Source organism: Denticeps clupeoides, chromosome 6, assembly GCF_900700375.1.
Source record: "Denticeps clupeoides chromosome 6, fDenClu1.1, whole genome shotgun sequence".
Classification (NCBI taxonomy): Eukaryota; Metazoa; Chordata; class Actinopteri; order Clupeiformes; family Denticipitidae; genus Denticeps; species Denticeps clupeoides.
The window spans coordinates 4,334,838-4,347,201 of NC_041712.1; the positions used below are offsets into that span (position 1 = coordinate 4,334,838).

Genomic DNA, 12,364 nt, shown 5'->3' on the forward strand with positions numbered 1-12,364 from the left:
AGAGAGAGAGGGAGAGAAAGAGAGAGAGAGGGAGAGAGGGTGGAGAAAAAATTCACTCTTAGCTGGTGCGCGAGGGCAAGAGGAGTAACAGTTATAGTAATAGTAGTAGTAATAGTAATAGTAGTGGTGGTAGTAGTAATATTAATAGTAGTAATAGTGGTAGTACTAGTAGTAATAATAGTAGTAGTATAGTAGTAGTAATATTAATAGTAGTAATAGTGGTAGTAGTAGTAGTAATCTTAATAGTAGTAGTAGTAGAAGTGGTGGTAGAAATATTAATAGTAGAAAAGTGATAGTAATAGTATTAGTAATATTAATAGTAATAGTAGTAATGGTAGTAGTAGTACTGAGTAGAGTAAACAGCACAGAAATAATAATTCTTAACATATCCTCAACTGTAATTACTATTGTACAAAACATAATGTGTGTGTGTAAAGGTGACTTTTATATTCAAAATGTTTAGGGTCATTTAATAAATGTTATTGTTTTGAGACAAAATGAAATGAAAACAAATAAGAAATAGTCAATGACAAAGTTGGAAAACAATGCAGTAGCCAAACCCACATTTGCTGATGCACCAGAAACAGAATTGTTGCTTCTCTGCATTTATGTAGATATTCCATTCATTAACAGCTATTTCCAGCTACCATATACACCATTAAAACCAAATTTTTAGTCAATCTGGTGTCATACTAATGGGCAAAACAACATTTTAATATAAACAATTATGACATTTCTGAATGACCCTAATATTTTGTATACATAGACTCTTTTTAAATTGTTAATAGAAATAGACATGCAACACAGTTCAGAAACTCCAACTTATAAAGAGTTTAAATACACATTGCGTCACAAAAAGATTTTTTATCACATGCTAAATGCCACATTTTGACAAAACAAGCACAGTTGCATAAATGTGTGCAAACAATTAATTTTTCAGTGAAATACTGGGCACTTTTATGTGCAAAACAATACCACTGTGAGAACAAACTGTCTTTTAGTGACAATTTTGGATAGGGTGTAGCATACAGAGGACCACTTGTGACAGAGGAGTGTTTTCAATGAAAGCTGAGTTATTTTAGCTCCAGACATGTTTACATTTCTGTGGTCTAGTCTCTAACTTTCTCCCTTTCCCTCTTTTTTCTCTCTCATTTCAGAGCGCTGCGCCATGAGCGCAGGCCCAATCCCCTCGGCACCCAGACATTCCTTTAGTCTGCCAGAAAATTTAGCGAAAGGGAAGGAAAATAGATATAATATGAAAGAGACACACATACAGAGACCCCCAGGTCTGGGGTGGGGGGGCGCCTATTGAACATAATGGTTCCCCCACTCGGATTGGTGCTCTCACCATCATTCAGCTCACACGTCTCATCAGGGACGCAGGGGGGTTTAGGCGACTCTCCTCAAAAATAAACGGAACCTGCCAGAATGTGGCTGTAATGCTATGTACTGTTCACTGTAGTCAAAATCACCAGGCAAGCTGCGATCTCTTAACACTGCTGAGCTCGTGAAAACGGGGCAAAATGTCTGCATGATCTGCGAAGCGTCACTGAGAAATTTCCTTCATTTTTACATTTTTAGGCTCAAACTAACCAAGCAAATGCTAACAGTAATAGTTTGAGGTAATATTTGTTTGCCAAATGTAATTGGAAAGAAATGAAATACATGATATGCCTGGCAATCACATAGATTTAATGTTCACTTGAGCTACAATTATACACACATGTAAGTGATATGACCGCATATTTATTTTGCGATGGTAAAAAAAGGATTTGAGTCATGTTGGGGTGATCAAATTCTGTCAAAAAGCAGAATTCAGAAGCCACATCTGGCCTGCTGGTATCTGTCCCTCACCTCACTGGAGAGAGAGAGAAAGAGGGAGCCTGAAGACTGAACCCACCCAGCCACTTGGCATTTTGTGTAAAAAAAAGTCTGCCTTCACAGGGGAGGAGGGGGGTAAAAGAAACGTCGAGTCTAGACAGAGGAGATTGGACTGAAATCTGGAAGCTATTGACTCCAGTTCGAAGCTCCAGAGGATCATATTTCACCGACTAATTACACATGAAAAATGATCACATCAAATTTTTAAATCAACATGTTTTCAGCAGGAGGATTGTGAATAAAGTGTTGAATAAATGTTGTATAGATTTTTTCATTCATGTAAATGAAACATGAAGCAAGACTTTGTTTAAATAAAATATTTAAAGCAAAATATAAAGGTAAACTAGCAAACGTTTTTTAAAATAAAACTCGAGTTTACCACTAGATGGAAGCACGACCAAACGAAAAAATGAGTGTGGTGGAAGAAAACAGACTAGAGCAGACTAGAGAACTCAGTCGCCCTCTGGACTCATATATTCCAATCCTTTTTCACTTTTGTGTGGTAAATCAGCTCATTTGGAACATTTCATTAAGGAGCAAAACATGTACATTTGCATTTTAAAAAGATGAAACGTTGAAAAACAAAAGCAGAGACATTTTTTTTCAAGACACCGTCGTGCGTGTTTGAGGCTGCTGCAACATCTGTTGTCCTACGTGGAAAAGCAATCATGCAGCCGGAGCAGAGAAGACACCGGGGAGCATAAACTATGCAAACTCGTTCTATTTTTGTGTCCAGTGATCATCTGTGGAAGAAATCACCAGCAGAGCAGCAGATTGTCTACGGGAGACGCCGTTGGGAAGGGTTTTTCTCGCTGTGTTTTCTCTCCGGGGGAGTCTGAGGACGGGCCAGGGCTTCTCTTGCATCTCGGGAACACATTTCTGCTTTGCATTGAACACTATTTCTGTTGCTCTTGGATCCAGTTGTCTATGCCTGGTGTGCTTCTTTAAAAAAGAACTGATGAGTCATTCAAAAGAAGGCGGCAAACAGAGCTTGGGCTTTCCAAAAGTCTCTTCTGCCCCTTTTATCATCCACCTTTGAACATTTGACCACTTGGCAAGTTATGTGACTGAGTTATGGACAAGGTGTCCACCAACATATTTGGCAAGCAAAATGACAATAGTTACCCAAGATAAAAATACAAAAGTAATATAGCCTTTTTAAAATTATACTGGCTAAATAACTCTACTTTGACAACAAATAATTAGGCGTTGAAGATAAAACATTATGCTTTTATTGTTAACTATAAAATTACTGTATAGCTTGTGTAAGAACTGATTATAGTTCACATCAACACTGGGAATCATAAAAGTCCTCTTTCCGTAAAGCTTAAAGAAACTGAACTTTGTATGAACAGGAACAGAGGAACATTGTGACACTTCACAGGTCAGGGTTTTTGTTGTGCTCTGAATGCTGTTTGGTTGTAAAATGTGTCTTGCAATCACAAAGGAATGTTTTTATTGGCCAGATTTCTCACGGAATTCTTTCTTCTGAATCACCAGCCAGCCTTCCTTGATTCTTGGGCATCACCACACAGTGATTAATGAACTGTGTGTCACTTTGATGCGTTAGCTGTTTATTGTACAGTAGAAGCCGTCTTATACAATCGTTACTCACTCACTGACGTCCTTTCCTATGTCCTTATTCAGATTATTATGTTGATTTAATTTCCCTAAACCCATATATTAATATAAGTGTGCTGAACACAATTTAATGCAATTATTTCAAATGGCACGAAATATCATCCCATAACTGTGGGACCCAGTGAAAGGTGACCTGACTTATCATGTCATTCAATGGGCAGCTCAATACATCGTTAGGTGGGTCTCTTTGTGAGGTGGTCTGCACTGTAATTGCAGAATTCCCCTTTAGCCTACATTATGCTCTTCATCACAACAGGGACGCAAATGCTGCAGGTTGCTAGGCAACTGTGGGAGAGAACCACAACACAGTGTGCTACCCATCACCCACCATGTTTACGCCTGTACAGGAGAGATGTGTAAAAAAGAAAAAGTCAAATGCTCCTGGCAGGCTTTCATTAAATACATTAAGGCGAAAGTGATTTCTTACTTAATAAAATAAAAGTCATTTATTACGATCCTGGAATGTGTGAAAAAACTTCTTCATCCTTGGCCAAGTATTCTAACACTCAAACAAGGTTTTCATGAGAAATAGACAAAAACCATACTTATGTCATTAATGCTACTGAAATACACCGATCAGCCACATTATTAAAACCATGGACGAGTGACAAGAATATCAATCATTATCTTATTACATTGGTACCTGCAAGTACAATAGTAAGTGAGCTGGTTACGTTTAAGGGTCAGAGCATCACAAAGAGGAGTGGTCTTCTGGGGGTGTTCTCAGTGTAGTACCAGTTACCATCTTACTTGTCTACCACAGAAGAACCATAAAGCATTGGAAGAAGGTGCTCTGATCAAAGGAGGTCTGCATTTATGTACACAAGAATGTTTGTAGACCACCCACACACACCATCATAGTCACAGCATTGGCCTCTTCCCAGCAGACTGATGTACCCTGAGCAACATGACAGTCTTTCAAATTCCCCAGATCAACATCTGATGGCATAACATCTGTGGGGAGTGCTGGAGCAACAAGTATGATCACTGAAGGTCCCACCTCACAACTTGAAGGACAGCAGGATCTGCCTCTGGAGGACCTTCAGAGACCTTGATGGATCAGAGCATCCTGAATGGCACAAGTGTGGAAGACCTGCACAATATTAGGCTGGTAGATTTAATGTTTTTACAGATGGGTGTAGGCTGTGCTCACACATTTTGACATTGCCAGGTGTGTTGCTTTAGATATCTTGTGTTTTAAGTTATTGCATAATTTCAAGGAGCAAAGTGTTCTTTCTGCATTACTCAATACCTATTTTCTTTTGTCATACACTCAAATGTGCCTGTGCCTTAAAAGCAGAAGTTAGATAAACTTACGAAACACTAAAAAGAAGCAGTTGAAAGCTTTCAAGGAGCTGGATGGTCTTTCCAAGCTGACATGGGGTCAAAATTTGCACTTCAGCATAAATGAAAAACCTACACAGACAAATTTCAACCCAGCCCCCCACGTGAAGTAAGTCAAGCTTTTGTCGTCTAATCATTTTTTGTTGCTGTGAATAAGAGTTTGTGCCAAGTGCTGCAAATGTAAATGTAAGTAAGTGAGCCAGATGGCTTAGCAAAGTTGTATGTTCAAGGTCATGCAACCACCACTTTGTCCCTCAGCAAGACACCCCATGCTGCATGGCTGTTAGTGGTCATGTGTTGACCATGGCAGACATGCTTTTAGATCCAGTCTCATGCAATCATGCTACCCTTCTCTCTCTACCATTAGCCGCATGATGCTAGTAGCAGTTGTGGTATTGCTTTGGCCCTGTTTACATCATTGTTACAGCACTGAAGCGTACATGCTGTACCAGCCAGTGTAAGAAGCCAGGTTACATCCTGGTGTATGACACATGCATTAAGCAATGAAGCAGTCAGTGGAAGAAGCAAAGTTACAACAGCCAACAAGACACAACTTTAGTCCAATGGTTTGCTCTATTTTTTATTCTGATTCGCAGCATTAACCAAGCAAATAAGGGTAGCATGATACAAATTCCACGTGCTTAATGTAAGAGGACACAGCTGCCAACATGATATCAAGTGCATCTTCTGAATATACCAGCAGGGTAGATAACTGTACCTGGCTAAGTTCATGAAGCTTTACACATAATACGATGTTTCTAACAGTCAGTAAGATTTTCGTTTGACTAAGCGAGCGCCACAGTGACTGCTGGCGTATAACAGAACACACATCTCTGACTCTACAGTGAATTTATTTGTGAGGTTTTAGGTTGCTTTGGTGTTTTTCATGAATGCTTGAGGATGTTCTTTACCTTTCTTCACCGGTTCACCATAGTTTGCACTGTGGCTGTAACAGTCTATTTGAATTTCCCAGAACTGACATAGAGAACTAGTGAATGTGATGAAACTGATGATGTTTCCGAAATAATTGGGTACAAAAATTTTGAATTTGTGTTTTCCACTGAAGAAATACACAGGCACGTGTGAACAGGGCACAATCAGTCTGATAGCAGGGGCTCACACATCCTTATAAATGTCAGAGAACCATCACGCCACATTATCAAATGTATCACCAGCATGACGTTTACAGCTCAACCTGGGCGCCACAAAAGCCGCTTAAATTTGCACTGAATAATTGCCACTCACATGTTACATGCCCCCAAAGTGCATGCTGTTATCTGCTGAAAATTCATTCATTACTGGTGTGGCCTGTCTGAGAAGATCAGACTAATCAGTAGTTGCAGAAGATGTCAGAGTAGAAATCCACTGCTGTCTGAAGACACTATACATGTAGGTTGGGCTCCTTTACTGGAGCAGTTTCTGTAGGCCCCCTTACTCAACCCACAAAATGAACAAACCCAGCCATTTCTACGAGGCCATATGTCAAGAAAACATACGTTTCCATTCCAGACAGACATACGCATGCGTAAAATAAAAAAGACCAACAAAAATCAAACTTGCAACTGTAAAACCGACGAACTCATTCATTTCGTACATTTCGTTGTTCGATGACTTTAATGATGTCAGGCATTACGCAACCGGCGCTCTGGCCCCGCCCACCGGCGCGCGGCGCGCTAAAAGGCGCGAGAACGCGCAGCGCGTCCGCACACGGAGTAAAGGCGGCGGCCGCTGCGCTACACACACAAGCATAGTTAGGATCTCCCTACATAGAATTAAAGGCATTTCCCGCTGAGGGAGAGATTTGTGGATCCGACAGGTTGGTATTTTTTCTCATATTTTAAGTAGAATGTATTTGGGTCAACGCCTATGCATTTAAACTGAAGATAATATGACGTTGTGGAGTCAATCTGCAGCGCATGAGTCATAACTCTGGTGTAAAAGTCAGCGTAAAGCAGGCGCGTTTATATTCATGTACTTTTTACACCGTGCTGTACGTTTTATTGTCCGTGTTTAATATTTTCAGAGCCTCACTTTCCTCGTTTGTCAGCACCATGGACCAGGTGATGCCCCCGTCGCACAGCTTTCGCTCGACATTAAAAGTAAGGTCATCTGCAGCTGCATGCGAATTCACAGTAATGCAAATAACGAGCCAAATATTCAGGATTTGTGTTCTGAATTGACTATAATAATCATTTTACTGAAATAATAATCTTTAAAAATCACGGGAAATGTGTAAAGTCTGCGCACACTGGCATCGCTGAACCGCCGTGTTCATTTACTACCATTTCTATTGTTTTTTTTGCTGGTATGATATTTGAAAGGGAGTCTTATCATATTTAATCGCTTCTGAAGCGAGCCGCACGCCCACGCGCCTGCGGGCTTCGGCGCAGCTGATTGGCTGCCAGGCTGCTGGGGGCGTTGGGAAAGCTACCGGAAGAGGAAGGCCATATATGGCCACACGGTCCCAGCCAGTCATGGCCTCGTTGAGTAACGATGGCTGATGTGTACGAGGGTGTGCCCGCAGCGTTCCTTCCCCCATCGCTTGATGGCAGATGTGTGACAAACAGAGCCCACGCCCCCCCCCCCCTGATTTTATACTGTCCTGTTTATGATCCCAATAAATGTGCCGTAAACTACAACGTTAAGCTGTTACATCAGCACTTGGAACAATAACCCAAAATTATGTTTTTATTGCCGGATCACTTTACTAACGTCCTCATTTTCTTTTACAGCGTCAGAGGGCGTTTGACATGTTTGAGGACCCCATGTCATTGTTCTCTGGATATTCCCTGTCCATGGATGATGACCAATCTCTCCAGGAGGTGCCCTCCGGCCTGGACTTTGTCTCACACGGTAAGAGATCCAGAATATCAGGTATCCTGCCAGGAAAATTCCAGGGTCTGGTTTCTCATAATTACACTGGAACATTAGAGAGTGAGATGTGCCCCCATGAAGACATTTTCATGTTCTCCCCCAGACCTGGGGTCCTGCACTGTGCCTCTGCTGACGCCCTGCAGCAAAGCGGTCATGAGCCAGGCGCTGAAGGACAGCTTCAGCGGCTTCGCCAAGGTGCAGCACATCTACGGGATTTCCAGCAGTGAGTCACGTTCTGTCATGTTTCGCCATAACTGTGCCCGTTTAGCAACTAGACATCCTCTAAAATGACGTTTCTGTGCCATGTGCAGACCCTCGCAAGTGGACGAAGCAGCACGTTCTGAAGTGGCTGCAGTGGGCTTCGGCAGAGTTCAGCCTCACTAACGTAAGCTTCTTCAAGTTCGACATGAGCGGCCAGGAACTCTGTGACCTGGGGAAGGACAATTTCCTGGAACTGGCGCCGGACTTTGTGGGTGATATTCTGTGGGAACACCTGGACCAGATGATGAAAGGTAGAACCGCCGAGAACTGCCCTTCTGTTAAATGTGCACATCTCCACCGAGGCATGCAATGAACCGAAATGCATGTTTGCTTTACATCAGATTGTGATGAGATCAAGGAGTCGAAAAGCCTCAACCATTTAGCGCAGTCGGTCCCCAACTGGATGAGCAGCAACTCTGCTGGTGAGTGTCTGTCTATTCACATTGGTTTGTTATATTGGTCACGTGAAGATGACAAAGTGTCTTGTTGCGTTTGAAGGCTTCAGCCTGGACGATGGCCAGTGTGCCGTGCAGGTGCCTGAGAGCAGCAGCAGTCTTCTGAGGGAGCTGTTCGAGACAGACAAGACATCGTTGCTGATGCCCGATCAGGAGTACTCCATGTTCCCAAAACCGCAGCTGAGCACGGTCAACGTCAGCTACGTCAAAACCGCACAGGACTTCACCAGGACCACCAGCACCCCCTCAAAACCCTGTACGTTTGCAGTTTGCCGTTATGGATTATGAATACGCTGTCCTTCCACATATTTTGTAACTGTATACCATTTCCTGGCAGATGCGTCACGTGACCAAAGCTCGGTGGAAAGTGTGGAAAGTTTTGAGACCCCGGACCCCCTGCTGCGCTCGTGGGGCAGCCAGTCCTCCCTTGCCGACATGCAGCGGGTCCCGTCCCAAGACAGCTTTGAGGATGAATATGGCATCGGCTCGCTTGGCCTCGGGAAGCAAAGCCTGTCCTTCAAAGATTACGTGCAGGAGAGGAAGGTGCCGGTTGAACAGGGCCGGCCCGTCATCCCGGCCGCGGTCTTGGCGGGGTTCACAGGTCAGATTCCACCCGTCGGTCCTAAAAGGATTTTTTTTTTAATTACAGCATTTTAAAAACATTGTTGTTCTCTCATAATGACAGGAAGTGGTCCCATTCAGCTGTGGCAGTTCCTGCTGGAGCTGCTGACGGACGAGTCGTGCCAGACCATCATTAGCTGGACGTGCGACGGGTGGGAATTTAAACTCACTGACCCTGACGAGGTGAGACACACCGGCCAGATGATTATGATGTTACTAGATGCTGCTGCCTGGAGCCAGTGACAGAGCTCCTCCCCTTCACCGTGCAGGTCGCCCGGCGCTGGGGCAGGCGCAAGAACAAACCCAAGATGAACTACGAGAAGCTCAGCCGAGGCCTACGCTACTACTACGACAAGAACATCATCCACAAAACGTCAGGCAAGCGCTACGTGTACCGCTTCGTCTGCGACCTGCAGAACCTTCTGGGCTACTCCGCAGAGGACCTTCACCTCATGCTCGGCATCCAGCCTGACACAGAGGACTGAAACTACCGCCCGCCTGTTACCTTTTTTTATGGCGAGAGATGGAGAAAACTAGACTCCTCCTGGAAAAAGGGCGTGGTCCTGTTGAGGAGGGTCTCTGTTTCTGGTGAAGGTGCCGGTGTCTCCATGTGAGTTGTCACCGTGCACTCCACTGGCAGAGGGTGCCAACAGGAAGATACTTGATCTGGCCTGGTTTTGGTTGAAGGGGGAAGGGGGTGTATTTTCTTGATCCAGTCTCGAGTGAATTTGAATTCCGATAAGAAAGTAGACAATCGCTGTAAGATAGTACATTATTCCTGCCAAACGAATCGGCTTTACAAGAAAAGACAAGTGGCGGTGGAACTTGCTGGATGATCAAGAAGAAACCTGATGAAGTTCTGAATTCCACGAACCTGTGTGCTCTGATTACACTGTAAATTACTTCAGCCAGTGGGAACATATTTTCCATCGGGCCTTTTTCATTTTGCAAGATGCTTTTTGAAACACAATGCAGGCATGATCGTAACTCGAAACCTACCAGCATGTCTCTTTTTGACTCGTCAGACGCTGTCAGATGTGGTCAAGCCATTGTATCTTCTCCTCTGCTGGAAGGAAAGTGCTTGTGTTTTGCTTTAGGTGCAGCTTTCTACTTTGGAACGACTTGAAATGAGTTGACAAGTCGTTTTGTTCAATGTAAATACACGCGCACATATAGAAATTTCTATATATACACAAATAACTTATTTTTTGGAATGTATCTGGTTTCTATAGGCTCAGTTGGGGCCAGGATGTCTTTTTGTTTGCTCAGGCCAAAGTGACACTTGGATGTACACAATATTATTATTATTACTATTATTATTATTTTAATGTGCATATTTTTTTCTATCTCTTTACCAAAGTGAGGGTTTAGAATACTTGAAAAGTGTCTTGAAAGAAGAAAGGAAGCATTATGTGCCTCAGAAGAGATGTACGCTTGTATATAATGAAATATTTTAATATTTCCAGATATTGTTATTTATTTAATTTGTATTATATTGGCATCCCCACATGGGCTGAGGTTGATTTTTGTTTTAATTTTACTTTAATGAATATGTAATGAGAACGAAACCTACAGTGCATTTCTTGTGGACTTGCAGCGGATGTGTAAAATTAAAGTGTCTTTTGTTCAGTCTGACTAATTGTGAATCTATATGGTTGTGAATTTCATGTTGCCTTCTTTGAAACTGTGGCATGACTGTATCCTGAACACCAACCTGTGGTCGCCACCTGACTGTCTTAAACTGTCTAAATCCGACACAATCCGGGCATGTGAGCCAACATCATTTGCTCTGTTTGTACTGTTCCCCTGTTGAGTTTTTATAAAACTTTTATTTTTATATGACTTTTCTATTCCTCGTTTGGTGACGTCCTGCTTATGCAGCCTACATGTACAAGTACAGTGATACAGCAGAGGATTTTATGGCGCTGTAATAGAAACAAATAGGGTATTTTTTGAAGAGATTGTATGAGAGTGAATGTGATGCTGAGATGCTGCTGACTTTATTGTTGGACCCTGTGGTCAGATCCCTCTCTCTGTAATTCCAGGATTGTGACTGTGGTTTAGGTAATCTTACTCTACCCGTTTCACCTTTCTGACGCCTCTAACAGTGAATGCACAAGCCATATTTTATTGTTTGTAATGCAAATTTCAATAAAATCAATACTGTTGACTGTATTTGCTGCATCTTTTGACACCATTAAGGAGGATGATCTATGCAAAGCTTCACTTCTGTGAAATGACTCGTCAGCCCATGTTGGGTGTTTGTTAAAAGACCCCTTGGCAACAAAAGCATGTCAGTTCAGTGTTTCTGAAAGGGATAATCATTAGAAGTAGTGAAGGATAATTCCATAACAGAATAATAAATAATAATCCCAAACAGGACCTTTAGCCCAGTGACTACGTGGAAAAAAAAACTGGAACAATGACTACATAATAGGAGCATTCCACAAATACTTTCCTTATACTGAGTACTGCCAGTCATGATATGAATCAAAGAATGCAGGCTTGGGCAGGTTTGTCTCCTTTTTTGAAACGCAGTATGAATTTGTATGGTTGCTTGCCCGAAGGTCATGTCTCTACAAGTGTTTTTTTTTGTTTTGCGTTTTCACGTCACAGCTGAAGTCTGTTGCCAGGAAACCCGGCCTTCATTAAAATAAAAAAAAAAATGTAATAGCTGGGCACATCATTACAGTGAAATGACAGAACAGTCTTTATGCAGCAGAGGAAGATGTGGTGACATTTCTTGCACTTTCCCGCCGTTGCAGACACAGCCAACAATGATTCAGTGGAACATTTGTCATTACTATTGTCTTTAACAGTTTAGTACAGTATAGCACCATATACATTTCCCACTTGTGGGACTAATGAAGGACAATCTTATCTTATAATTTATCAGTCTAGGACTATAGGAGATGGGGGGGTTAGTTTCAGGCTTCAGTTTTGTGTATTGTATGAGGAAATCATATATTCATATGGTTTTCTTATGGCTTGCACATGAACACAAAAGATAAAGCTATGAAGACACTTAAAAAATGCATGGAATGAAAACAGAGGGCTTCAAAATCACATGCCATTATGTCTCAGTTCATCTGAATGTAATTTTCAGTTGTCACAATGTTTATGTATTTATTAATTCTTATTATTGAAAAAATACATTATACTGTTTGTTGTTGTTGTAATGTTAGGGTAAAATTCAGATCACTGCTCTGGATTCAGACAATAAACTGCATACCACTTGAAGAAATTCCCTAAGCTTTGCCTGTAACTGACTGCATAATGGCTGTGTT

General features: G+C 42.1%; 1 protein-coding gene across 1 annotated transcript; it reads left to right on the forward strand.

Annotated features, from left to right (window-relative positions):
• The first annotated feature begins 6,551 nt into the window (after positions 1-6,551).
• ets2 (v-ets avian erythroblastosis virus E26 oncogene homolog 2) lies at positions 6,552-11,247 on the forward strand. Its single transcript, XM_028983725.1, has 10 exons — positions 6,552-6,682; positions 6,890-6,965; positions 7,599-7,719; positions 7,844-7,963; positions 8,052-8,252; positions 8,343-8,423; positions 8,500-8,712; positions 8,794-9,057; positions 9,142-9,260; positions 9,347-11,247. Exons 2-10 carry the CDS (start codon positions 6,918-6,920, stop codon positions 9,560-9,562), a joined length of 1,383 nt encoding a protein of 460 aa, XP_028839558.1. The 5' UTR covers positions 6,552-6,682; positions 6,890-6,917; the 3' UTR covers positions 9,563-11,247.
• Positions 11,248-12,364: the final 1,117 nt, after the last annotated feature.